Here is a 25892-nt window from a genome sequence, read left to right on the forward strand (position 1 = left end):
TGGTCGGTCCTTTGAAGACTACCAGTGGGTGTTGCCTTGATGATGCTCAGTGTTAGAGTTCAGCGAGGACCAGTAGGAATGGGTCACTGTCGTTGGTGATGCTCAGGGTGGCACTGACGCCCTGTATAGTCGCGTCTTCTATACGATAGCAGGGACGGCATCTGATTGGTCGGCCCATTGAAGACTACCAATGGATGTTGCCTTGACGATGCTCAGTGTTGAAGAGTTCACGTCAAGTTTAAATTCGATGACGCAGAAAGCAAACACGTCATCATCATCAGATGACTGGCGGATTTTAGGAGGCTGACGTCATCCATAGAGAGGGGGGAGGGGTGATGGCGACTCATGCTGGGCAGCACTCTGAGACAGTTTTATCATGAACTGTGAATGAGTAAGTGGGCGGGGCCTGTGGTGGAGGGGGTGTGATGCACAGTGTGGTCTTCTGGCAAAAGTCATTGAGTTTGTTGTCTAAGAAATGTCCTTGGAGGGTTTTTCCGTACAGTCCGGGTTGGTGGGGGCGGCGGTGGGTTTGTGTCATGTTTGATGCGCTCACGGATTGTTTGCTTTCATTGTCTGCAACAGAGAGACAGCCTTGGGTCAGTTGTCTCATGGGGGTCTCTCCCTGCACTCTTCGTGGAGAAGGAAGGGCTCCGTCTCTTCGGGCTCTCTGCAGAGACAGCCTTGGCTCAGTTGTCTCATGGGGGTCTCTCCCTGCACTCTTCGTTGAGAAGGGAGGGCTCCGTCTCTTCGGGCTCTCTGCAGAGACAGCCTTGGGTCAGTTGTCTCATGGGGGTCTCTCCCTGCACTCTTCGTGGAGAAGGGAGGGCTCCGTCTCTTCAGGCCATCTCCTGAGACAGCCTTGGGTCAGTTGTCTCATGAGGGTCTCTCCCTGCACTCTTCGTGGAGAAGGGAGGGCTCCGTCTCTTCGGGCTCTCTCCAGAGACAGCCTTGGGTCAGTTGTCTCATGGGGGTCTCTCCCTGCACTCTTCGTTGAGAAGGGAGGGCTCCGTCTCTTCGGGCTCTCTGCAGAGACAGCCTTGGGTCAGTTGTCTCATGGGGGTCTCTCCCTGCACTCTTCGTGGAGAAGGGAGGGCCCCGTCTCTTCAGGCTCTCTGCAGAGACAGCCTTGGGTCAGTTGTCTCATGGGGGTCTCTCCCTGCACTCTTCGTTGAGAAGAGAGCGCTCCGTCTCTTCGGGCTCTCTGCAGAGACAGCCTTGGGTCAGTTGTCTCATGGGGGTCTCTCCCTGCACTCTTCGTGGAGAAGGGAGGGCCCCGTCTCTTCAGGCTCTCTGCAGAGACAGCCTTCGTTCAGTTGTCTCATGGGGGTCTTTCCCTGCACTCTTCGTGGAGAAGGGAGGGCTCCGTCTCTTCAGGCTCTCTGCAGAGACAGCCTTGGGTCAGTTGTCTCATGGGGGTCTCTCCCTGCACTCTTCGTGGAGAAGGGAGGGCTCCGTCTCTTCAGGCCATCTCCAGAGACAGCCTTGGGTCAGTTGTCTCATGGGGGTCTCTTCCTGCACTCTTCGTGGAGAAGGAAGGGCTCCGTCTCTTCAGGCTCTCTGCAGAGACAGCCTTGGGTCAGTTGTCTCATGGGGGTCCCTCCCTGCACTCTTCGTTGAGAAGAGAGCGCTCCGTCTCTTCAGGCTCTCTGCAGAGACAGCCTTGGGTCAGTTGTCTCATGGGGGTCTCTCCCTGCACTCTTCGTGGAGAAGGGAGGGCTCCGTCTCTTCAGGCTCTCTGCAGAGACAGCCTTGGGTCAGTTGTCTCATGGGGGTCTCTCCCTGCACTCTTCGTGGAGAAGGGAGGGCTCCGTCTCTTCAGGCCATCTCCAGAGACAGCCTTGGGTCAGTTGTCTCATGGGGGTCTCTTCCTGCACTCTTCGTGGAGAAGGAAGGGCTCCGTCTCTTCGGGCTCTCTGCAGAGACAGCCTTGGCTCAGTTGTCTCATGGGGGTCTCTCCCTGCACTCTTCGTTGAGAAGGGAGGGCTCCGTCTCTTCGGGCTCTCTGCAGAGACAGCCTTGGGTCAGTTGTCTCATGGGGGTCTCTCCCTGCACTCTTCGTGGAGAAGGGAGGGCTCCGTCTCTTCAGGCCATCTCCAGAGACAGCCTTGGGTCAGTTGTCTCATGAGGGTCTCTCCCTGCACTCTTCGTGGAGAAGGGAGGGCTCCGTCTCTTCGGGCTCTCTCCAGAGACAGCCTTGGGTCAGTTGTCTCATGGGGGTCTCTCCCTGCACTCTTCGTTGAGAAGGGAGGGCTCCGTCTCTTCGGGCTCTCTGCAGAGACAGCCTTGGGTCAGTTGTCTCATGGGGGTCTCTCCCTGCACTCTTCGTGGAGAAGGGAGGGCCCCGTCTCTTCAGGCTCTCTGCAGAGACAGCCTTGGGTCAGTTGTCTCATGGGGGTCTCTCCCTGCACTCTTCGTTGAGAAGAGAGCGCTCCGTCTCTTCGGGCTCTCTGCAGAGACAGCCTTGGGTCAGTTGTCTCATGGGGGTCTCTCCCTGCACTCTTCGTGGAGAAGGGAGGGCCCCGTCTCTTCAGGCTCTCTGCAGAGACAGCCTTCGTTCAGTTGTCTCATGGGGGTCTTTCCCTGCACTCTTCGTGGAGAAGGGAGGGCTCCGTCTCTTCAGGCTCTCTGCAGAGACAGCCTTGGGTCAGTTGTCTCATGGGGGTCTCTCCCTGCACTCTTCGTGGAGAAGGGAGGGCTCCGTCTCTTCAGGCCATCTCCAGAGACAGCCTTGGGTCAGTTGTCTCATGGGGGTCTCTTCCTGCACTCTTCGTGGAGAAGGAAGGGCTCCGTCTCTTCAGGCTCTCTGCAGAGACAGCCTTGGGTCAGTTGTCTCATGGGGGTCCCTCCCTGCACTCTTCGTTGAGAAGAGAGCGCTCCGTCTCTTCAGGCTCTCTGCAGAGACAGCCTTGGGTCAGTTGTCTCATGGGGGTCTCTCCCTGCACTCTTCGTGGAGAAGGGAGGGCTCCGTCTCTTCAGGCTCTCTGCAGAGACAGCCTTGGGTCAGTTGTCTCATGGGGGTCTCTCCCTGCACTCTTCGTGGAGAAGGGAGGGCTCCGTCTCTTCAGGCCATCTCCAGAGACAGCCTTGGGTCAGTTGTCTCATGGGGGTCTCTTCCTGCACTCTTCGTGGAGAAGGAAGGGCTCCGTCTCTTCGGGCTCTCTGCAGAGACAGCCTTGGCTCAGTTGTCTCATGGGGGTCTCTCCCTGCACTCTTCGTTGAGAAGGGAGGGCTCCGTCTCTTCGGGCTCTCTGCAGAGACAGCCTTGGGTCAGTTGTCTCATGGGGGTCTCTCCCTGCACTCTTCGTGGAGAAGGGAGGGCTCCGTCTCTTCAGGCCATCTCCAGAGACAGCCTTGGGTCAGTTGTCTCATGAGGGTCTCTCCCTGCACTCTTCGTGGAGAAGGGAGGGCTCCGTCTCTTCGGGCTCTCTCCAGAGACAGCCTTGGGTCAGTTGTCTCATGGGGGTCTCTCCCTGCACTCTTCGTTGAGAAGGGAGGGCTCCGTCTCTTCGGGCTCTCTGCAGAGACAGCCTTGGGTCAGTTGTCTCATGGGGGTCTCTCCCTGCACTCTTCGTGGAGAAGGGAGGGCCCCGTCTCTTCAGGCTCTCTGCAGAGACAGCCTTGGGTCAGTTGTCTCATGGGGGTCTCTCCCTGCACTCTTCGTTGAGAAGAGAGCGCTCCGTCTCTTCGGGCTCTCTGCAGAGACAGCCTTGGGTCAGTTGTCTCATGGGGGTCTCTCCCTGCACTCTTCGTGGAGAAGGGAGGGCCCCGTCTCTTCAGGCTCTCTGCAGAGACAGCCTTCGTTCAGTTGTCTCATGGGGGTCTTTCCCTGCACTCTTCGTGGAGAAGGGAGGGCTCCGTCTCTTCAGGCTCTCTGCAGAGACAGCCTTGGGTCAGTTGTCTCATGGGGGTCTCTCCCTGCACTCTTCGTGGAGAAGGGAGGGCTCCGTCTCTTCAGGCCATCTCCAGAGACAGCCTTGGGTCAGTTGTCTCATGGGGGTCTCTTCCTGCACTCTTCGTGGAGAAGGAAGGGCTCCGTCTCTTCAGGCTCTCTGCAGAGACAGCCTTGGGTCAGTTGTCTCATGGGGGTCCCTCCCTGCACTCTTCGTTGAGAAGAGAGCGCTCCGTCTCTTCAGGCTCTCTGCAGAGACAGCCTTGGGTCAGTTGTCTCATGGGGGTCTCTCCCTGCACTCTTCGTGGAGAAGGGAGGGCTCCGTCTCTTCAGGCTCTCTGCAGAGACAGCCTTGGGTCAGTTGTCTCATGGGGGTCTCTCCCTGCACTCTTCGTGGAGAAGGGAGGGCTCCGTCTCTTCAGGCCATCTCCAGAGACAGCCTTGGGTCAGTTGTCTCATGGGGGTCTCTTCCTGCACTCTTCGTGGAGAAGGAAGGGCTCCGTCTCTTCGGGCTCTCTGCAGAGACAGCCTTGGCTCAGTTGTCTCATGGGGGTCTCTCCCTGCACTCTTCGTTGAGAAGGGAGGGCTCCGTCTCTTCGGGCTCTCTGCAGAGACAGCCTTGGGTCAGTTGTCTCATGGGGGTCTCTCCCTGCACTCTTCGTGGAGAAGGGAGGGCCCCGTCTCTTCGGGCTCTCTGCAGAGACAGCCTTGGGTCAGTTGTCTCATGGGGGTCTCTCCCTGCACTCTTCGTTGAGAAGAGAGCGCTCCGTCTCTTCGGGCTCTCTGCAGAGACAGCCTTGGGTCAGTTGTCTCATGGGGGTCTCTCCCTGCACTCTTCGTGGAGAAGGGAGGGCCCCGTCTCTTCAGGCTCTCTGCAGAGACAGCCTTCGTTCAGTTGTCTCATGGGGGTCTTTCCCTGCACTCTTCGTGGAGAAGGGAGGGCTCCGTCTCTTCAGGCTCTCTGCAGAGACAGCCTTGGGTCAGTTGTCTCATGGGGGTCTCTCCCTGCACTCTTCGTGGAGAAGGGAGGGCTCCGTCTCTTCAGGCCATCTCCAGAGACAGCCTTGGGTCAGTTGTCTCATGGGGGTCTCTTCCTGCACTCTTCGTGGAGAAGGAAGGGCTCCGTCTCTTCAGGCTCTCTGCAGAGACAGCCTTGGGTCAGTTGTCTCATGGGGGTCCCTCCCTGCACTCTTCGTTGAGAAGAGAGCGCTCCGTCTCTTCAGGCTCTCTGCAGAGACAGCCTTGGGTCAGTTGTCTCATGGGGGTCTCTCCCTGCACTCTTCGTGGAGAAGGGAGGGCTCCGTCTCTTCAGGCTCTCTGCAGAGACAGCCTTGGGTCAGTTGTCTCATGGGGGTCTCTCCCTGCACTCTTCGTGGAGAAGGGAGGGCTCCGTCTCTTCAGGCCATCTCCAGAGACAGCCTTGGGTCAGTTGTCTCATGGGGGTCTCTTCCTGCACTCTTCGTGGAGAAGGAAGGGCTCCGTCTCTTCGGGCTCTCTGCAGAGACAGCCTTGGGTCAGTTGTCTCATGGGGGTCTCTCCCTGCACTCTTCGTGGAGAAGGGAGGGCTCCGTCTCTTCAGGCCATCTCCAGAGACAGCCTTGGGTCAGTTGTCTCATGGGGGTCTCTTCCTGCACTCTTCGTGGAGAAGGAAGGGCTCCGTCTCTTCGGGCTCTCTGCAGAGACAGCCTTGGGTCAGTTGTCTCATGGGGGTCTCTTCCTGCACTCTTCGTGGAGAAGGGAGGGCTCCGTCTCTTCGGGCTCTCTGCAGAGACAGCCTTGGGTCAGTTGTCTCATGGGGGTCTCTTCCTGCACTCTTCGTGGAGAAGGGAGGGCTCCGTCTCTTCGGGCTCTCTGCAGAGACAGCCTTGGGTCAGTTGTCTCATGGGGGTCTCTCCCTGCACTCTTCGTGGAGAAGGGAGGGCTCCGTCTCTTCAGGCCATCTCCAGAGACAGCCTTGGGTCAGTTGTCTCATGGGGGTCTCTTCCTGCACTCTTCGTGGAGAAGGAAGGGCTCCGTCTCTTCGGGCTCTCTGCAGAGACAGCCTTGGGTCAGTTGTCTCATGAGGGTCTCTCCCTGCACTCTTCGTGGAGAAGGGAGGGCTCCGTCTCTTCAGGCTCTCTGCAGAGACAGCCTTGGGTCAGTTGTCTCATGGGGGTCTCTCCCTGCACTCTTCGTGGAGAAGGGAGGGCCCCGTCTCTTCGGGCTCTCTGCAGAGACAGCCTTGGGTCAGTTGTCTCATGGGGGTCTCTCCCTGCACTCTTCGTGGAGAAGGGAGGGCTCCGTCTCTTCGGGCTCTCTGCAGAGACAGCCTTGGGTCAGTTGTCTCATGGGGGTCTCTCCCTGCACTCTTCGTTGAGAAGAGAGCGCTCCGTCTCTTCGGGCTCTCTGCAGAGACAGCCTTGGGTCAGTTGTCTCATGGGGGTCTCTCCCTGCACTCTTCGTGGAGAAGGGAGGGCTCCGTCTCTTCGGGCTCTCTGCAGAGACAGCCTTGGGTCAGTTGCCTCATGGGGGTCTCTCCCTGCACTCTTCGTTGAGAAGAGAGCTCTCCGTCTCTTCAGGCTCTCTGCAGAGACAGCCTTGGGTCAGTTGTCTCATGGGGGTCTCTCCCTGCACTCTTCGTGGAGAAGGGAGGGCTCCGTCTCTTCAGGCTCTCTGCAGAGACAGCCTTGGGTCAGTTGCCTCATGGGGGTCTCTCCCTGCACTCTTCGTGGAGAAGGGAGGGCTCCGTCTCTTCAGGCCATCTCCAGAGACAGCCTTGGGTCAGTTGTCTCATGGGGGTCTCTTCCTGCACTCTTCGTGGAGAAGGAAGGGCTCCGTCTCTTCGGGCTCTCTGCAGAGACAGCCTTGGGTCAGTTGTCTCATGGGAGTCTCTCCCTGCACTCTTCGTGGAGAAGGGAGGGCTCCGTCTCTTCAGGCTCTCTGCAGAGACAGCCTTGGGTCAGTTGTCTCATGGGGGTCTCTCCCTGCACTCTTCGTGGAGAAGGGAGGGCTCCGTCTCTTCGGGCTCTCTGCAGAGACAGCCTTGGGTCAGTTGTCTCATGGGGGTCTCTCCCTGCACTCTTCGTGGAGAAGGGAGGGCTCCGTCTCTTCAGGCTCTCTGCAGAGACAGCCTTGGGTCAGTTGTCTCATGGGGGTCTCTCCCTGCACTCTTCGTGGAGAAGGGAGGGCTCCGTCTCTTCAGGCCATCTCCAGAGACAGCCTTGGGTCAGTTGTCTCATGGGGGTCTCTCCCTGCACTCTTCGTGGAGAAGGAAGGGCTCCGTCTCTTCGGGCTCTCTGCAGAGACAGCCTTGGGTCAGTTGTCTCATGGGGGTCTCTCCCTGCACTCTTCGTGGAGAAGGGAGGGCTCCGTCTCTTCAGGCCATCTCCAGAGACAGCCTTGGGTCAGTTGTCTCATGGGGGTCTCTCCCTGCACTCTTCGTGGAGAAGGGAGGGCTCCGTCTCTTCAGGCTCTCTGCAGAGACAGCCTTGGGTCAGTTATCTCATGGGGGTCTCTCCCTGCACTCTTCGTGGAGAAGGGAGGGCTCCGTCTCTTCAGGCCATCTCCAGAGACAGCCTTGGGTCAGTTGTCTCATGGGGGTCTCTTCCTGCACTCTTCGTGGAGAAGGAAGGGCTCCGTCTCTTCGGGCTCTCTGCAGAGACAGCCTTGGGTCAGTTGTCTCATGGGGGTCTCTCCCTGCACTCTTCGTGGAGAAGGGAGGGCTCCGTCTCTTCGGGCTCTCTGCAGAGACAGCCTTGGGTCAGTTGTCTCATGGGGGTCTCTCCCTGCACTCTTCGTGGAGAAGGGAGGGCTCCGTCTCTTCGGGCTCTCTGCAGAGACAGCCTTGGGTCAGTTGTCTCATGGGGGTCTCTCCCTGCACTCTTCGTGGAGAAGGGAGGGCTCCGTCTCTTCAGGCCATCTCCAGAGACAGCCTTGGGTCAGTTGTCTCATGGGGGTCTCTTCCTGCACTCTTCGTGGAGAAGGAAGGGCTCCGTCTCTTCGGGCTCTCTGCAGAGACAGCCTTGGGTCAGTTGTCTCATGAGGGTCTCTCCCTGCACTCTTCGTGGAGAAGGGAGGGCTCCGTCTCTTCAGGCTCTCTGCAGAGACAGCCTTGGGTCAGTTGTCTCATGGGGGTCTCTCCCTGCACTCTTCGTGGAGAAGGGAGGGCCCCGTCTCTTCAGGCTCTCTGCAGAGACAGCCTTGGGTCAGTTGTCTCATGGGGGTCTCTCCCTGCACTCTTCGTGGAGAAGGGAGGGCCCCGTCTCTTCAGGCTCTCTGCAGAGACAGCCTTGGGTCAGTTGTCTCATGGGGGTCTCTCCCTGCACTCTTCGTGGAGAAGGGAGGGCTCCGTCTCTTCAGGCCATCTCCAGAGACAGCCTTGGGTCAGTTGTCTCATGGGGGTCTCTCCCTGCACTCTTCGTGGAGAAGGGAGGGCTCCGTCTCTTCGGGCTCTCTGCAGAGACAGCCTTGGGTCAGTTGTCTCATGGGGGTCTCTCCCTGCACTCTTCGTGGAGAAGGGAGCGCTCCGTCTCTTCAGGCTCTCTGCAGAGACAGCCTTGGGTCAGTTGTCTCATGGGGGTCTCTCCCTGCACTCTTCGTGGAGAAGGGAGGGCTCCGTCTCTTCGGGCTCTCTGCAGAGACAGCCTTGGGTCAGTTGTCTCATGGGGGTCTCTCCCTGCACTCTTCGTGGAGAAGGGAGGGCTCCGTCTCTTCGGGCTCTCTGCAGAGACAGCCTTGGGTCAGTTGTCTCATGGGGGTCTCTCCCTGCACTCTTCGTGGAGAAGGAAGGGCTCCGTCTCTTCAGGCCATCTCCAGAGACAGCCTTGGGTCAGTTATCTCATGGGGGTCTCTCCCTGCACTCTTCGTGGAGAAGGGAGGGCTCCGTCTCTTCAGGCCATCTCCAGAGACAGCCTTGGGTCAGTTGTCTCATGGGGGTCTCTTCCTGCACTCTTCGTGGAGAAGGAAGGGCTCCGTCTCTTCAGGCTCTCTGCAGAGACAGCCTTGGGTCAGTTGTCTCATGGGGGTCCCTCCCTGCACTCTTCGTTGAGAAGAGAGCGCTCCGTCTCTTCAGGCTCTCTGCAGAGACAGCCTTGGGTCAGTTGTCTCATGGGGGTCCCTCCCTGCACTCTTCGTTGAGAAGAGAGCGCTCCGTCTCTTCAGGCTCTCTGCAGAGACAGCCTTGGGTCAGTTGTCTCATGGGGGTCTCTCCCTGCACTCTTCGTGGAGAAGGGAGGGCCCCGTCTCTTCAGGCTCTCTGCAGAGACAGCCTTGGGTCAGTTGTCTCATGGGGGTCTCTCCCTGCACTCTTCGTGGAGAAGGGAGGGCCCCGTCTCTTCAGGCTCTCTGCAGAGACAGCCTTGGGTCAGTTGTCTCATGGGGGTCTCTCCCTGCACTCTTCGTGGAGAAGGGAGGGCTCCGTCTCTTCGGGCCATCTCCAGAGACAGCCTTGGGTCAGTTGTCTCATGGGGGTCTCTCCCTGCACTCTTCGTGGAGAAGGGAGGGCTCCGTCTCTTCGGGCTCTCTGCAGAGACAGCCTTGGGTCAGTTGTCTCATGGGGGTCTCTCCCTGCACTCTTCGTGGAGAAGGGAGGGCTCCGTCTCTTCAGGCTCTCTGCAGAGACAGCCTTGGGTCAGTTGTCTCATGGGGGTCTCTCCCTGCACTCTTCGTGGAGAAGGGAGGGCTCCGTCTCTTCGGGCTCTCTGCAGAGACAGCCTTGGGTCAGTTGTCTCATGGGGGTCTCTCCCTGCACTCTTCGTGGAGAAGGAAGGGCTCCGTCTCTTCAGGCCATCTCCAGAGACAGCCTTGGGTCAGTTGTCTCATGGGGGTCTCTCCCTGCACTCTTCGTGGAGAAGGGAGGGCTCCGTCTCTTCAGGCCATCTCCAGAGACAGCCTTGGGTCAGTTGTCTCATGGGGGTCTCTTCCTGCACTCTTCGTGGAGAAGGAAGGGCTCCGTCTCTTCAGGCTCTCTGCAGAGACAGCCTTGGGTCAGTTGTCTCATGGGGGTCCCTCCCTGCACTCTTCGTTGAGAAGAGAGCGCTCCGTCTCTTCAGGCTCTCTGCAGAGACAGCCTTGGGTCAGTTGTCTCATGGGGGTCCCTCCCTGCACTCTTCGTTGAGAAGAGAGCGCTCCGTCTCTTCAGGCTCTCTGCAGAGACAGCCTTGGGTCAGTTGTCTCATGGGGGTCCCTCCCTGCACTCTTCGTTGAGAAGAGAGCGCTCCGTCTCTTCAGGCTCTCTGCAGAGACAGCCTTGGGTCAGTTGTCTCATGGGGGTCTGTCCCTGCACTCTTCGTGGAGAAGGGAGGGCTCCGTCTCTTCAGGCTCTCTGCAGAGACAGCCTTCGTTCAGTTGTCTCATGGGGGTCTCTCCCTGCACTCTTCGTGGAGAAGGGAGGGCTCCGTCTCTTCGGGCTCTCTGCAGAGACAGCCTTGGGTCAGTTGTCTCATGGGGGTCTCTCCCTGCACTCTTCGTGGAGAAGGAAGGGCTCCGTCTCTTCGGGCTCTCTGCAGAGACAGCCTTGGGTCAGTTGTCTCATGGGGGTCTCTCCCTGCACTCTTCGTGGAGAAGGGAGGGCTCCGTCTCTTCAGGCCATCTCCAGAGACAGCCTTGGGTCAGTTGTCTCATGGGGGTCTCTCCCTGCACTCTTCGTGGAGAAGGGAGGGCTCCGTCTCTTCAGGCCATCTCCAGAGACAGCCTTGGGTCAGTTGTCTCATGGGGGTCTCTCCCTGCACTCTTCGTGGAGAAGGAAGGGCTCCGTCTCTTCGGGCTCTCTGCAGAGACAGCCTTGGGTCAGTTGTCTCATGGGGGTCTCTCCCTGCACTCTTCGTGGAGAAGGGAGGGCTCCGTCTCTTCAGGCCATCTCCAGAGACAGCCTTGGGTCAGTTGTCTCATGGGGGTCTCTCCCTGCACTCTTCGTGGAGAAGGGAGGGCTCCGTCTCTTCGGGCTCTCTGCAGAGACAGCCTTGGGTCAGTTGTCTCATGGGGGTCTCTCCCTGCACTCTTCGTGGAGAAGGGAGGGCTCCGTCTCTTCGGGCTCTCTGCAGAGACAGCCTTGGGTCAGTTGTCTCATGGGGGTCTCTCCCTGCACTCTTCGTGGAGAAGGGAGGGCTCCGTCTCTTCAGGCCATCTCCAGAGACAGCCTTGGGTCAGTTGTCTCATGGGGGTCTCTCCCTGCACTCTTCGTGGAGAAGGAAGGGCTCCGTCTCTTCAGGCTCTCTGCAGAGACAGCCTTGGGTCAGTTGTCTCATGGGGGTCTCTCCCTGCACTCTTCGTGGAGAAGGAAGGGCTCCGTCTCTTCGGGCTCTCTGCAGAGACAGCCTTGGGTCAGTTGTCTCATGGGGGTCTCTCCCTGCACTCTTCGTGGAGAAGGGAGGGCTCCGTCTCTTCAGGCCATCTCCAGAGACAGCCTTGGGTCAGTTGTCTCATGGGGGTCTCTCCCTGCACTCTTCGTGGAGAAGGGAGGGCCCCGTCTCTTCGGGCCATCTCCAGAGACAGCCTTGGGTCAGTTGTCTCATGAGGGTCTCTCCCTGCACTCTTCGTGGAGAAGGGAGGGCTCCGTCTCTTCGGGCTCTCTGCAGAGACAGCCTTGGGTCAGTTGTCTCATGGGGGTCTCTCCCTGCACTCTTCGTGGAGAAGGGAGGGCTCCGTCTCTTCAGGCTCTCTGCACAGACAGCCTTGGGTCAGTTGTCTCATGGGGGTCTGTCCCTGCACTCTTCGTGGAGAAGGGAGGGCTCCGTCTCTTCAGGCTCTCTGCAGAGACAGCCTTGGGTCAGTTGTCTCATGGGGGTCTCTCCCTGCACTCTTCGTATAGAAGGGAGGGCTCCGTCTCTTCAGGCTCTCTGCAGAGACAGCCTTGGGTCAGTTGTCTCATGGGGGTCTCTCCCTGCACTCTTCGTATAGAAGGGAGGGCTCCGTCTCTTCAGGCTCTCTGCAGAGACAGCCTTGGGTCAGTTGTCTCATGGGGGTCTCTCCCTGCACTCTTCGTATAGAAGGGAGGGCTCCGTCTCTTCAGGCTCTCTACAGACAGTCAATAAAAGAGAGCTGGACTGTGTCTCAGGCAAGGCAGAGGGCTGGATGGATTGAGAGGAGAGACAGAGAGTGAGAAACACACTTCTGAGAAAGAGAGAACTGAAGAAACAGGAGAAGCAGAGAGTGTGAGACACACACCTCAGAAAGAGAGAACTCAAGAGACTAAGGGCAGAAGAGACAGGAGAAGCAGAGAGTGCGAGACATACACCTCCTGGGAAAGAGAGAGCTCAAGAGGCAGCAAAAGCAGAGAGTGAGACATACACCTCTTGGAAAAGGGAGAGGGCTGAAGAGACTGAGAGCAGAAGAGACAGGAGAAGCAGAGAGTGCGAAACACTTCTGAGAAAGAGAGAACTGAAGAAACAGGAGAAGCAGAGAGTGTGAGACACACACCTCAGAAAGAGAGAACTCAAGAGACTGAGGGCAGAAGAGACAGGAGAAGCCGAGAGTGCGAGACACACTCCTCCTGGGAGAGAGAGGGCTGGAGAGACTGGGAGCAGAAGAGACAGGAGACGCAGAGAGTGCGAGACACACTCCTCCTGGAGGAGAGAGGGCTGGAGAGACTGAGAGCAGAAGAGACAGGAGACGCAGAGAGTGCGAGACACACCTCCTGGGAAAGAGAGGGCTGGAGAGACTGGGAGCAGAAGAGACAGGAGACGCAGAGAGTGCGAGACACACTCCTCCTGGGAGAGAGAGGGCTGGAGAGACTGGGAGCAGAAGAGACAGGAGACGCAGAGAGTGCGAGACACACTCCTCCTGGGAGAGAGAGGGCTGGAGAGACTGGGAGCAGAAGAGACCAGAGACGCAGAGAGTGCGAGACACACTCCTCCTGGGAGAGAGAGGGCTGGAGAGACTGGGAGCAGAAGAGACCAGAGACGCAGAGAGTGCGAGACACACCTCCTGGGAAAGAGAGGGCTGGAGAGACTGGGAGCAGAAGAGACAGGAGACGCAGAGAGTGCGAGACACACCTCCTGGGAGAGAGAGGGCTGGAGAGACTGGGAGCAGAAGAGACAGGAGACGCAGAGAGTGCGAGACACACTCCTCCTGGGAGAGAGAGGGCTGGAGAGACTGGGAGCAGAAGAGACCAGAGACGCAGAGAGTGCGAGACACACCTCCTGGGAAAGAGAGGGCTGGAGAGACTGGGAGCAGAAGAGACAGGAGACGCAGAGAGTGCGAGACACACCTCCTGGGAAAGAGAGGGCTGGAGAGACTGGGAGCAGAAGAGACAGGAGACGCAGAGAGTGCGAGACCTTCACCTCCTGGAGGAGAGAGTGTTGGAGAGACAGAGCAGGAACGAGAGAAACAAGAAGTGAGCAGCGCCCTTGCTGACAATCAGACAGACACACGCTCACTCAAACTCACTCATGTTCATGCTCTCTCTCACTCCTTTCTCCCTGACACCCACTCATTTCTCCCCCTCTCTCGCCCCTTTCTCCCACGCCCCCTCTCTCTCACTCCTTCCCCCTCCCGCCCGCCCCCCCTCTCTCTCGCACTCCCTCACTCCTTCCCCCCCACCCCCCACTCCCCCAGCTGCCTCCATTGTTAAACCCCCTGCATCAGGACCCATCGTGCAATGTCCCAGTTTGGTGACGTAGCAGCCGAGCTTTCCCTCCTCAGACAGCGGCATCCTCAAGGATGCTGAGACCCGGTGCAGCCCCCACCTCCTGGACCGGAGCCGCCGAAGCGCAGTAACACAAACCCTTCGAAATCAGGGTCCAGACACGCGTCTCACCGGTGACTCCTTAGCTCCTGGACATAATGAACCACAAATTAGGCCAGGGGGTCCGGGTGTCATGGCAACCGTCTGCCCCTCCTTCCATGTCTGTCTTCTCACCGCCTCAGCAAGCCTTTAGGGTACCAGAGGGGGACGTTAACCCCAGAAACACCCTGTGCAGGAAACACCCAAACTGCAGCTACAAAAACCTCCGCCTTTCTTAAAAATCTACCTGCAACAAGCACTGGCAAAGGCAACAGGTCTGGCCTCCCCAAACTTGTGTGATGGTGTATTATGAACATTGCAAGCATCTGATACAAAAGTTAAAAGATAAAAAACACATGGTGCCCACGAAATGTAGGGGTCACGTACTTGCAATTGAATTATTTTATGAAAATAAACTAGCGTGTAATGTAAGTATCAGTATGCATGATTCCTTGGAAGTCGGTGGACTAGAACAGGAATGGAAACTTTTTTAGTTTTATGAGCCTTACTGATCCAAACAAAAGATACTATTAACTTTGAATTATAACCAGAAGACATAGTTTAAGTACAAATGGATGAGAAAAAATAAAGAGGAAAACAGATCGAAAGAAAAAAAAAGCCTGGACTAACTCGTGTATTGGCCATCTGCCCTGGCACTCAAGTGCACTTCTTCTTAGGCAGATGTGCAGAAACAATAAACTGTCACTCACAATGTAAGACATCCGTGATAGGCAGAAGCAAAATCTGAATGACAGCTGAGCAGGCCAATAGAAGGAGAGGGCTGAAACCAAAGTCCCTCTGTTTGTATTTTTGTTTATAGTTTTTTTTAATGAAATGGCACTCGCAAGACAGCAGCTTCTCTAATCCAGATCTAAAAAATATCACCTGCGGTTTTTGCCGGAATAAAGCAATTTGACGCCAAACATGCAAGAGCAATTGTCAATTAATGGTAAATTATCGAGGCCTGCGTGGAGGGGTATGGGAGGAGTAGGGGGAAAGCGGGGGGGAGAAAATATAAATACAATTAAAAAAATAAATAAACTTACCTGTACGCCGTGCTCTGCTGCCTCTCCTGCGTCTCCTCAGCAGGCTGGACGCACAAGCTCCCCCCCCTGCCCTGCGGCCAATCCTAACCCTGCTCAGAGCAGCGCCAGGATTGGCTGGGGGCGCCCAGGCAGGGTGCTCCTAGGCATCCTGGGAGCCTTTGTGATCTCTCAACTGCCCAGCTGGAGAGAGCCTACTGCGCATGTGTGTTTGGCCGGCCAAACACACATGCACTTTGAGGGGGAGTGCCGTGCACTCCCCCGTGGCCCCGCCCCTTTGCAAGGAAACGATAGTAAACACTGTTCCTTGTACAGGTTTTGCAGCTGCCGCTGCTGTCGGGGTAGGGGGACGTTCCTCCGCCCTCATGGAGGAGCCACCCCTGCTAGGTTCAGGAGTTTGGCAGTCCAAGTTATCTAGATGAAGTTTTATAAATCACAGGTTCATAGACTCATTTCAGTCTGACCCAAGTATTCCTCAGCGGAAGCCTTCATCGCTCCTTGGGAACAGACTGGGGTACACTTTGGTACCACCATGTACTAGTTGTGTCCTTTTCGAGAGCACTTGACAGGTGAAGGATCAGCCCCATGCAGGGGTGTACAGTGGGCCCGGTCCGTGCAGCCGCTCTGTTCCAGGGTGTACCCCAATATCATATCAGAAGACCCATTCCGCGCAGTCTCCTGGGTCATTGAAACCATAACCCCAAGAGAACTTACCGAATTTTTCTAAAGCACTCTAGAGATTTTGCTCTACAGCTGGATTGTAGTGCCACCTAGGGGCCAATTGAATTGCATGTGTTAAAGATATATCACATAAAATGCTTTATATCATGATGCCCCCAAAATGTAATTATAAAATCTATGTAAAAAGAGTCACAGACATGTAAACGTTATTAAATATTTTTTAACTCATTCTTGAAATATAGATTTAACTGAAATTATTGGTAATGTTTGGAAAAAGATGATAGATCTGCGTTATGTATAGGGTGGTCTTTGATGTCGAGAGACAAGGGGAGGTTTGGCTGCCTGTGGGTCAACCCCCTGCTGTGCACGGCCAAAGGCCGTGTGCAGCGTGGGGTTTCCTGCAGGGCATGGTTCCGGGAGTTTGGCTTTACATATGGTAATAAAATGTAACTTTACATTAAATAAAACCTTAGAAATTCACTGAGAAAAACAAAGGTTAAAGTAACGTTATGGGAGGTGAAATATTCAGTAACATAATGTTTTAAAGTCTAAAACACCCCTGGGGCCAAAAAGGAAAAAATTGTAGGAAAAAAAGGCAAAAAGTGCAGCAATCCAGTGGGGCTCCTGTGATATTGAAAAAAGAAAAACAAGCATTTGCAATTCAATGGGTCTCGCATTTGCTCTAGTTACAGCTATTAGCATTATAAACTCCTAATCAGACTTTTCTTGCCACATAAATTGAAAATGAAAAGTAATACAGTTTCACATAAGCGAGCTGATTCAAAGCGCTACGGCATCAGCGTGAACCAGCACACAATAGGAAAAAGAAGTTCGCTCGCAGTCAAACGTATCGGCAAAAGTGCAATTAGCCATCTAACGGGCGATGTCCAAGGCGGGAACAAAATCGCCTCCAGGAGAGACAAACATAAAGCATTTACCAACAAAAATAAAGGATTTTTAAAAGGCAAGCCCATGAACGAGTGATAGTGATGGGCGTGCGGTGGGCGTTGTTAAAAGCCCAGATACACACCAACACATCCAGAAAAGCAGCGCTTGCTCGCTGCTATGCTCGACCTAAAAATGGTGTTGAGCTATGTTTATTCCCCGGTGAACTTACCCTTGGGGCTATATTCATAAGGGTGAGGGGGCTGTGTGGTCCGCCATCCACAAGCCCCGGGTAGCCCACCTCGGCAGCACCAACTCTACTAAGATATGCACTGTCCTACTCACTTCCAAGCGCTAGCATCAGTCACTCTGCCCAGCACCACACACGCCATTGTACCACAGTGGAGAGGTGTGTGCATCATGTCTTGCATGGATTTTATGCTAGAAACTTACCCTTCAAGGACAAAATACAATGTGTAGATGACATTTAAATACTTTTTCCACTTTGTATATATGCTGGGCAGTGCAGCTCACATGCAGAGTCAGAAAAGTTTGGAGCAATAAAAACATTTCTCCTTTTAAAGCTTGTCTCAAAGGTGCATTTTCTTTGGGTGGAAAACTGTCCTCTTTTATTTTATAAATTATTTTCATTTAATTTCATGCACCATCCATGAAATGCCTCCTTAACACCAAAAAATTCAAAGCAGTTCACAGCCCAGCTTTGCAGTATTTTAGGCAACTTTTCTGTGCAGAACAACCTTTGTGCCTGAAAGTATTTTATTGTCATTGTATTTAGTTGAAGGTGCTGCAAATACCTCTGACAGGGTCCTGGTGCCGAGAACTAACTCGAGTGCATTAGAACCAAGAGCAATACTGAGGAAAGAGACATCATTGTTGAGGCTTTTTCAACAGTAAGACGGCTGCCCAACATCCGGATGTAAGTTGGAAATGAATTCCAGGGTCCACCAGCTTGAAGTTAAAAAGATCTTCCTCCAACACAAACTTGTTTGCATTTAGGTGCGCAAAGCAACTTTTGAGTTGGTTGCACAGAACAGATGAGTGGTTTGTAGTGACAGAACTTCTGCTGGAAGAAAAGAGGGTCCTTCTTGTGAAAGGCCCTGTGAGCCGAAGAAAGAGAATTGAAGGTTAGGCCCATATTTATACTTTTTTAGCGCCGCATTTGCGCCGCTTTTTGACGCAAAAATGGCGCAAACTCACAAAATACAATTGTATTTTGCAAGTTTGTGCCGTTTTTGCGTCAAAAACGCAGCTTCGGGTGGCAAATTTTGATGCCCCCCCCCCCAAAAAAGCAAAGTTTGCGGTCCCAAAATCTCAAAATTCACAATATATTTGAGGTGACCTGCCACAAAAATCTAGCACGACCTGTGGTCTGTCACTGCAGGAGACTGGGCTGTGTCACAATCTGTAGGCAGAGTCTCAAGCAGCAAAGCGCCTTGAAACGGAGGGTGTCTGATGCAAAGAGAGCAGATTACAAACTGAAACCTGCCCTTTCTGCAGGGCACCAGAGGCTGGGGGGGGGGGAGGGGAGGTGTAGCAAGGGTATGTACATTATTTTTTTTAAATGAGACATGGAGGGATTTAGGGGTTAACGGGAGACAAGTGGGGGGCAGTGGAGGCTGGGGGGAAGGAGAGCCTGTCAGTGGCCTACAGAGTCCATAGTGGGCACATTACACCGCAGGCTAACTGCACGGGGGGGGGGGGGGACTCTGCATTTCAGAGGCAGGCAACAGAGGGAGCTGAGACTTTTACTGCCCCTGGCCTGTTGCGCATATTCCCTTTGTTTAGGAAGCGAATAAAGAGAGGGTGAACCCCATGTTGTTGTTTTTTTCCACAAATTTTGCGGACGCTTTTGTAAAAATGACAGGATATTTAGAAAAGTTGAGAGTTTGCGATTTTTTGCAAATCACGATATCCTGGGTGGTCTGAAAAGATGAACGCTAGGCCCTTTGCGGCTGGATTTGGAGTGTGAGAAAGGCGCTTGATGGAATAGCGCCCAGATACACCGAGTATACAGAAAGTATATTTGAAATAAAGGGTTTGTGTTGGTTTGCAACACTTTTGTGATTTAAATCCGGCACAAAATGTTAATAAGTCACCCCACAGAGTTTTCTACTGGAAAGCTGCCCTTCTAGAACAGATGCCAGGCCCACACCTTTGCATCATAGTCCAAAGGGGTGTGTGTGTGTGTGTGTATGCCAGCGGGTTAGAAGGGAGCTGCCCCTGTCCTGCCCTCTCCCTTTCCCACATTGCATGAAATAATGCTGAATTTGCTCCCATGTTTCATGTAGGCATACTCAGATGTCACATTAGAAAAATAACTTTTTTTATGAGCACAGGTGTCATGGCAGGAATTTCGACTGCCCATTCGCTTTACCCGGGTCCCTTGGCAGGTGGGTCCCGGGGTGATTTCCCATTCATCCCCTGCCTTATAGTGTCTCTGGAACCGATTATCATGGTCTCGCCCTTAGTACACTGCGGTTGTCCCCCTGCAGATTAGTCGAAGGCTTGGTGACCCCCATCGTGAAAGACTCTAGTTCCTACTGGGTCTCCAGCTCTGTCTTTGCTCCTTCACTGCTCTGTGGTGGTCTTGGGACAGTCCTTAGTACTTCTACTGGCCGTGGTCGTCTTTCTTCCTGCTGGATGCATTTGACGCCCTGTCTTTCATGAACATTACTTGTTGTACCTGAGCCTTCTCCCTAAAGTCTGACGAAGTCTCAAGACTAGGGGCAGGCGAAAAGTTCTGCTCCTCCGGTGGAGTTTGTGGATTATTGCCTGCTCCGTGCTCCACTTGGAGCGAGGAGTTGGGGAAAAACTTCACCAACCGCCACATGGTTGAGTTTTTTTTCTCATGTGTGGCTCGCCAATGTTAAAGTTGGTGAGCGTAAGTGAGAAAATCGAGCGCTAATTCACCTCTTGGCGAAATTTCTCAACATGGGCGAGGTTGAGAAAGCTGCTGCTCGCATTGAGAATGCTGCCGCTCGCATTGAGAAAGCTGCCGCTCGCATTGAGAAAGCTGCCACTCGCATTGAGAAAGCTGCCACTCGCATTGAGAAAGCTGCCGCACGCATTGAGAAAGCTGCCGCTCGCATTGAGAAAGCTGCCACTCACATTGAGAAAGCTGCCACTCACATTGAGAAAGCTGCCGCTCGCATTGAGAAAGCTACCGCTCGCATTGAGAATGGTGCCACTGGCATTGAGAAAGCTGCCGCTCGCATTGAGAAAGCTGCTGCTCGCATTGAGAATGGTGCCGCTTGCATTGAGAAAGCTGCCGCTCGCATTGAGAAAGCTGCCGCTCGCATTGAGAATGGTGCCGCTCGCATTGAGAAAGCTACAGCTCGCATTGAGAATGGTGCCACTCGCATTGAGAAAGCTACTGCTTGCACTGAGAAAGATGCCGCTCGCATTGAGAAAGCTGCTGCTCGCATTGAGAAAGCTGCCGCTCGCATTGAGAAAGCTGCCACTCGCATTGAGAAAGCTGCCACTCGCATTGAGAAAGCTGCCGCTCGCACTGAAAATGGTGCCACTCGCATTGAGAAAGCTACCGCTTGCACTGAGAAAGCTGCCACTCGCATTGAGAAAGCTGCCGCTTGCACTGAGAAAGCTGCCGCTCGCATTGAGAAAGCTGCTGCTCGCATTGAGAAAGCTGCCGCTCGCACTAAGAAAGCTGCTGCTTGCACTGAGAAAGCTGCTGCTTGCACTGAGAAAGCTGCCGCTCGCATTCAGAAAGCTGCCGCTCGCATTGAGAAAGCTGCCACTCGCATTGAGAAAGCTGCCGCTCGCACTGAAAATGGTGCCACTCTCATTGAGAAAGCTGCCACTCGCATTTAGAATGCTGCCACTCGCATTTAGAATGCTGCCACTCGCATTGAGAAAGCTGCCGCACGCATTGAGAAAGCTGCCGCTCGCATTGAGAAAGCTGCCGCTCGCATTGAGAATGGTGCCACTCGCATTGAGAAAGCTGCCGCTCGCATTGAGAAAGCTGCCGCTCGCATTGAGAAAGCTGCTGCTCGCATTGAGAATGGTGCCGCTTGCATTGAGAAAGCTGCCGCTCGCATTGAGAAAGCTGCTGCTCGCTTTGAGAATGCTGCTGCTCGCATTGAGAAAGCTACCGCTCGCATTGAGAAAGCTACCGCTCGCATTGAGAATGGTGCCACTCGCATTGAGAAAGCTACCGCTTGCACTGAGAAAGATGCCGCTCGCATTGAGAAAGCTGCCGCTCGCATTGAGAAAGCTGCCGCTCGCATTGAGAAAGCTGCCGCTCGCATTGAGAAAGCTGCCACTCGCATTGAGAAAGCTGCCGCTCGCACTGAGAATGGTGCCACTCGCATTGAGAAAGCTACCGCTTGCACTGAGAAATCTGCCACTCGCATTGAGAAAGCTGCCGCTTGCACTGAGAAAGCTGCCGCTCGCATTGAGAAAGCTGCTGCTCGCATTGAGAAAGCTGCTGCTCGCACTGAGAAAGCTGCTGCTCGAGTAGAAAATCTACTCAAGCAGCAGAAACAAGTTCCACCCTCTGGTGCGCCACGTGGTGCAGCTCGCGATGACTTTTTAAGTGCGGGACAAGCTCCTGGCACTAAAAATCAACACGAGCAGCATAGTGTACTGGGTCTCCGCTGCATGTTGAACTCTACGGAATCTCACAGAGTTTTTAGGTAACTCTGCGAAGTGAAACTCTGTGAGTTCTGCCCAGGCCTGCTCAAGACCCTGTCCAGCCAGAAGCAGACACCACTTCTAGAATCTGCCCTCTGCTTTGCTTCCGCGTGCAAGGTATTTATTCCCCTCTCGCGTCACCCTTTCCCGCCCACCTTCCAGAATACAAATAGCTCACTTGAACACAGCACTGAATAACTTACTTGATTTTTATACACCAGGTCCACCTAATGTGTAGTTTGCCTCAATGTTTCATCTGCTAATTTTCACTGGGCGTTGTTTCACTGGGTGTTGTTTTGTTTATAATGCCAACCAAAGAGAGGGGTAGTGCACCTGCGGCAAGTGTGTGTGGAACCCTTGCTCAGCATGTTGAAATTCTGGTTCGATTTCTCAGATATTCATCACCTTAAGGTCGAAAATTGAGCAAATGTAGACCATAGCAGCAATCACGACATACAACTACATGTGGTTATTTTAGCCCACCGCCTGACGTGGCTGCTAGGGCTTTCAGGGCCGGGGCGGCTCCCCAGATATGTGTCTTCGATGCTTCCGCCTGTAACGTTTCGATCTCTACTTCCCGCTGCCTCTTACAGGTCTTCATCAATGACCAGGGAGAAGCCACCCAGTACCGCTCCATCACCAACCAGTCAAACACTGCTGTGGGCGGAGACCTCCTGTTCGACCAATCACAGGATCATCTCTATGTCATGACCCAAACAACGGTAAGGAGAAGCAGGGTGTCCAGATGTTAGTGGCTTTGTTTAGTGCACATCAGTGTGTGAGTGAGTTCTGCTTCTGTGCGCTAGCCATCACTGGGTGAGGACCTAGGGTGCAGCATCGCTCCATAGAGCACAGAAGGTCTCAGGGCTGTAAGGAAGGGGTTTTGGAAGTTTGTGGATCCCTGGGGTAGGAGGATGTGCCAGAGTTGGGGTCCCAGAAAAACCTCTTTCCAGTGCCCTTGGGGTGGTTTACTGTGGGTCATGCACACCGCTCAGGTCTGTTCCACTAATATTTATACATAATAAGTATAACGTGCATCCTTCTCGTTGAGGGGTCACCAGGCACTTTCAATGAATGTTTGAATGCTGTTGTTAACGTACTAGTGTGTGGTTAAAATGTGTGTAGTTTATTATAGTGCAGTAACCTACCACTGCTTATTGCAAAATCTAATAAATATAATTATAAAAAAGAATAACATTTCCTGAGAGAGAGTAAACCAAAGAAAAGGCACGGGTATAAGCATTGTTTATTACTTACGAAAAACAGGAATAGGAGGAATTAAAAAGACTAGATCAAAAAGAAAAAAATATTTAATCTAGGTTAAGCTAAAGCATTGATAAGACAAAAAGAAGTTCAAGGGCAATAAATGTGAGTTTTAAAAATGATCAAAAGGAGAGTCGGTGAGGTTTTTGTCGAATAGCAGATGAGAAGGACACGTGACACCCCAAACACCGCGCGTGACCGCCGGCGCCTACCTCTGGTGCCTTATAATGGGCCAACCAGAAGGGGTCCTTGAAAGTGATCTACGTTAATGTCCACCCAGACCAAAAGGGTGGGAGGGTTTGTAATATGGGAAACCTTTCTGAGCACCATTGAGATCTGACCTGTGCATTAAAAACCAGTCCTTCTGGGGCAGCCATGACTGCAGGGACACTCACCAAGAGTGAGAGTACTCCAGTGGAGGCTTTTATACCGCAGGAGTACTAGTGTGGCATAGGCAGTGTGCATACTCTAGTGGAGGCTTGCATACCGCGGGAGTACGAGTGTGGCATAGGTGGTGAGCGTACTCCAGTGGAGTTTTGCATACCGCAGGAGTATGAGTGCAGCATAGGCGTTGAGCGTACTGCAGTGGAGGTTTACATACGGCAGGAGTATGAGTGTGGCATAGGTGGTGAGCGTACTCCAGTGGAGGTTTGCATACCGCAGGAGTATGAGTGTGGCATAGGCGGTGAGCGTACTCCAGTGGAGTTTTGCATACCGCAGGAGTATGAGTGCAGCATAGGCGTTGAGCGTACTGCAGTGGAGGTTTACATACGGCAGGAGTATGAGTGTGGCATAGGTGGTGAGCGTACTCCAGTGGAGGTTTGCATACCGCAGGAGTATGAGTGTGGCATAGGCGGTGAGCGTACTCCAGTGGAGGCTTGCATACTGCAGGAGTACGAGTGTGGCATAGGCAGTGTGCATACTCTAGTGGAGGGTTGTATACTGCAGGAGTATGAGTGTGGCATAGGCGGTGAGCGTACTGCAGTGGGGGTTTGTATACCGCAGGAGTACAAGTGTGTTATAGGCAGCTAGCGTACTCCAGTGGAGGGTTGTCTACTGTAGGAGTACGAGTTTGGTATAGGCGGTTAACATACTCCAGTGGAGATTTGCATGCTGCAAGAGTACGAGTATGGCATAGGTGGTGACTGTACTCCAGTGGAGGTTTGCATACCCCAGGGGTATGAGTGTGGTATAGGCGGTGAGTGTACTCCAGTGGAGGTTTGCACACCACAGGAGTACGAGTGTCGCATAGGCGGTGAGCGTACTCCAGTGGAGGTTTGCATACTGCAGGAGTACAAGTGTGTTATAGGCAGTTAGCGTACTATAGTGGAGGTTGCATACCGCAGGAGTATGAGTGTGGCATAGGTGGTGAGCATACTCCAGTTGAGGTTTGCATACCGCAGGTGTATGAGCTTGACATAGGTGAGCGTACTCCAGTGGAGGTTTGCATATTACAGGAGTATGAGCTTGACATAGGTGAGTGTACTCCAGTGGAGTTTTCCATACTGCAGGAGTATGAGTGTGGCATAGGCGGTAAGCATACTCCAGTGGACGTTTACATACCGCAGGAGTATGAGTGTGGCATAGGTGGTGAGCATACTCCAGTGGGAGGTTTTCATACTGCAGGAGGAGGTGAGCGTACTGCAGTGGAGGTTTGCATACGGCAGGAGTATGAGTGTGGCATAGGTGGTGAGCATAGTCCAGTCGGAGGTTTTCATACTGCAGGAGGAGGTGAGCGTACTGCAGTGGAGGTTTGCATACGGCAGGAGTATGAGTGTGGCATAGGTGGTGAGCGTACTCCAGTGGAGTTTTGCATACCGCAGGAGTATGAGTGCAGCATAGGCGTTGAGCGTACTGCAGTGGAGGTTTACATACGGCAGGAGTATGAGTGTGGCATAGGTGGTGAGTGTACTCCAGTGGAGTTTTGCATACCGCAGGAGTATGAGTGCAGCATAGGCGTTGAGCGTACTGCAGTGGAGGTTTACATACGGCAGGAGTATGAGTGTGGCATAGGTGGTGAGCGTACTCCAGTGGAGGTTTGCATACCGCAGGAGTATGAGTGTGGCATAGGCGGTGAGCGTACTCCAGTGGAGGCTTGCATACTGCAGGAGTACGAGTGTGGCATAGGCAGTGTGCATACTCTAGTGGAGGGTTGTATACTGCAGGAGTATGAGTGTGGCATAGGCGGTGAGCGTACTGCAGTGGGGGTTTGTATACCGCAGGAGTACAAGTGTGTTATAGGCAGCTAGCGTACTCCAGTGGAGGGTTGTCTACTGTAGGAGTACGAGTTTGGTATAGGCGGTTAACATACTCCAGTGGAGATTTGCATGCTGCAAGAGTACGAGTATGGCATAGGTGGTGACTGTACTCCAGTGGAGGTTTGCATACCCCAGGGGTATGAGTGTGGTATAGGCGGTGAGTGTACTCCAGTGGAGGTTTGCACACCACAGGAGTACGAGTGTCGCATAGGCGGTGAGCGTACTCCAGTGGAGGTTTGCATACTGCAGGAGTACAAGTGTGTTATAGGCAGTTAGCGTACTATAGTGGAGGTTGCATACCGCAGGAGTATGAGTGTGGCATAGGTGGTGAGCATACTCCAGTTGAGGTTTGCATACCGCAGGAGTATGAGCTTGACATAGGTGAGCGTACTCCAGTGGAGGTTTGCATATTACAGGAGTATGAGCTTGACATAGGTGAGTGTACTCCAGTGGAGTTTTCCATACTGCAGGAGTATGAGTGTGGCATAGGCGGTAAGCATACTCCAGTGGACGTTTACATACCGCAGGAGTATGAGTGTGGCATAGGTGGTGAGCATACTCCAGTGGGAGGTTTTCATACTGCAGGAGGAGGTGAGCGTACTGCAGTGGAGGTTTGCATACGGCAGGAGTATGAGTGTGGCATAGGTGGTGAGCATACTCCAGTGGGAGGTTTTCATACTGCAGGAGGAGGTGAGCGTACTACAGTGGAGGTTTGCATACGGCAGGAGTATGAGTGTGGCATAGGTGGTGAGCGTACTCCAGTGGAGTTTTGCATACCGCAGGAGTATGAGTGCAGCATAGGCGTTGAGCGTACTGCAGTGGAGGTTTACATACGGCAGGAGTATGAGTGTGGCATAGGTGGTGAGCGTACTCCAGTGGAGTTTTGCATACCGCAGGAGTATGAGTGCAGCATAGGCGTTGAGCGTACTGCAGTGGAGGTTTACATACGGCAGGAGTATGAGTGTGGCATAGGTGGTGAGCGTACTCCAGTGGAGGTTTGCATACCGCAGGAGTATGAGTGTGGCATAGGTGGTGAGCGTACTGCAGTAGAGGTTTGCTTACCGCAGGAGTGTGAGCTTGACATAGGTGAGCGTACTCCAGTGGGAGGTTTTCATACTGCAGGAGTATGAGTGTGGCATAGGCAGTGAGCATACTGCAGTGGAGGTTTGCATACCGCAGGAGTATGTGTGTGCCATAGGTGGTGAGCGTACTCCAGTGGGAGGTTTTCATACTGCAGGAGGAGGTGAGCGTACTGCAGTGGAGGTTTGCATACTGCAGGAGTATGAGTGTGGTGTAGGTGATGTGCACACTTCAGTAGATATGCGGTCCAGAAGTTGACGCTTCTCAAACATGCTTCACATATATCTCTTTTGCACCAACACCTCCTGTCTCCCAGGTGCACTAGACCATTTGACTTCTGTGGACCCCACTTTATCGTTACTGGAACCTGGAGACCACCACTGAATCATTATTGGAATCCGGGGACCCCCCCACTGAATCAT

The 25892-nt window shown here is 53.9% G+C and overlaps 1 protein-coding gene across 2 annotated transcripts in view; it reads left to right on the forward strand.

Moving 5' to 3' along the window:
* The window catches only part of PLXNB1 (plexin B1), a 363371-nt gene that overhangs the window by 198611 nt on the left and 138868 nt on the right, over window positions 1-25892 (forward strand). For both annotated transcript variants that reach the window (XM_069206118.1, XM_069206119.1), the window contains exon 5: window positions 21463-21591. In XM_069206118.1, the coding sequence (XP_069062219.1) occupies window positions 21463-21591 (129 nt within the window). The remainder of the gene's footprint in view (window positions 1-21462; window positions 21592-25892) is intronic.

This window comes from Pleurodeles waltl, chromosome 9 (assembly GCF_031143425.1).
Source record: "Pleurodeles waltl isolate 20211129_DDA chromosome 9, aPleWal1.hap1.20221129, whole genome shotgun sequence".
Lineage (NCBI taxonomy): Eukaryota > Metazoa > Chordata > Amphibia > Caudata > Salamandridae > Pleurodeles > Pleurodeles waltl.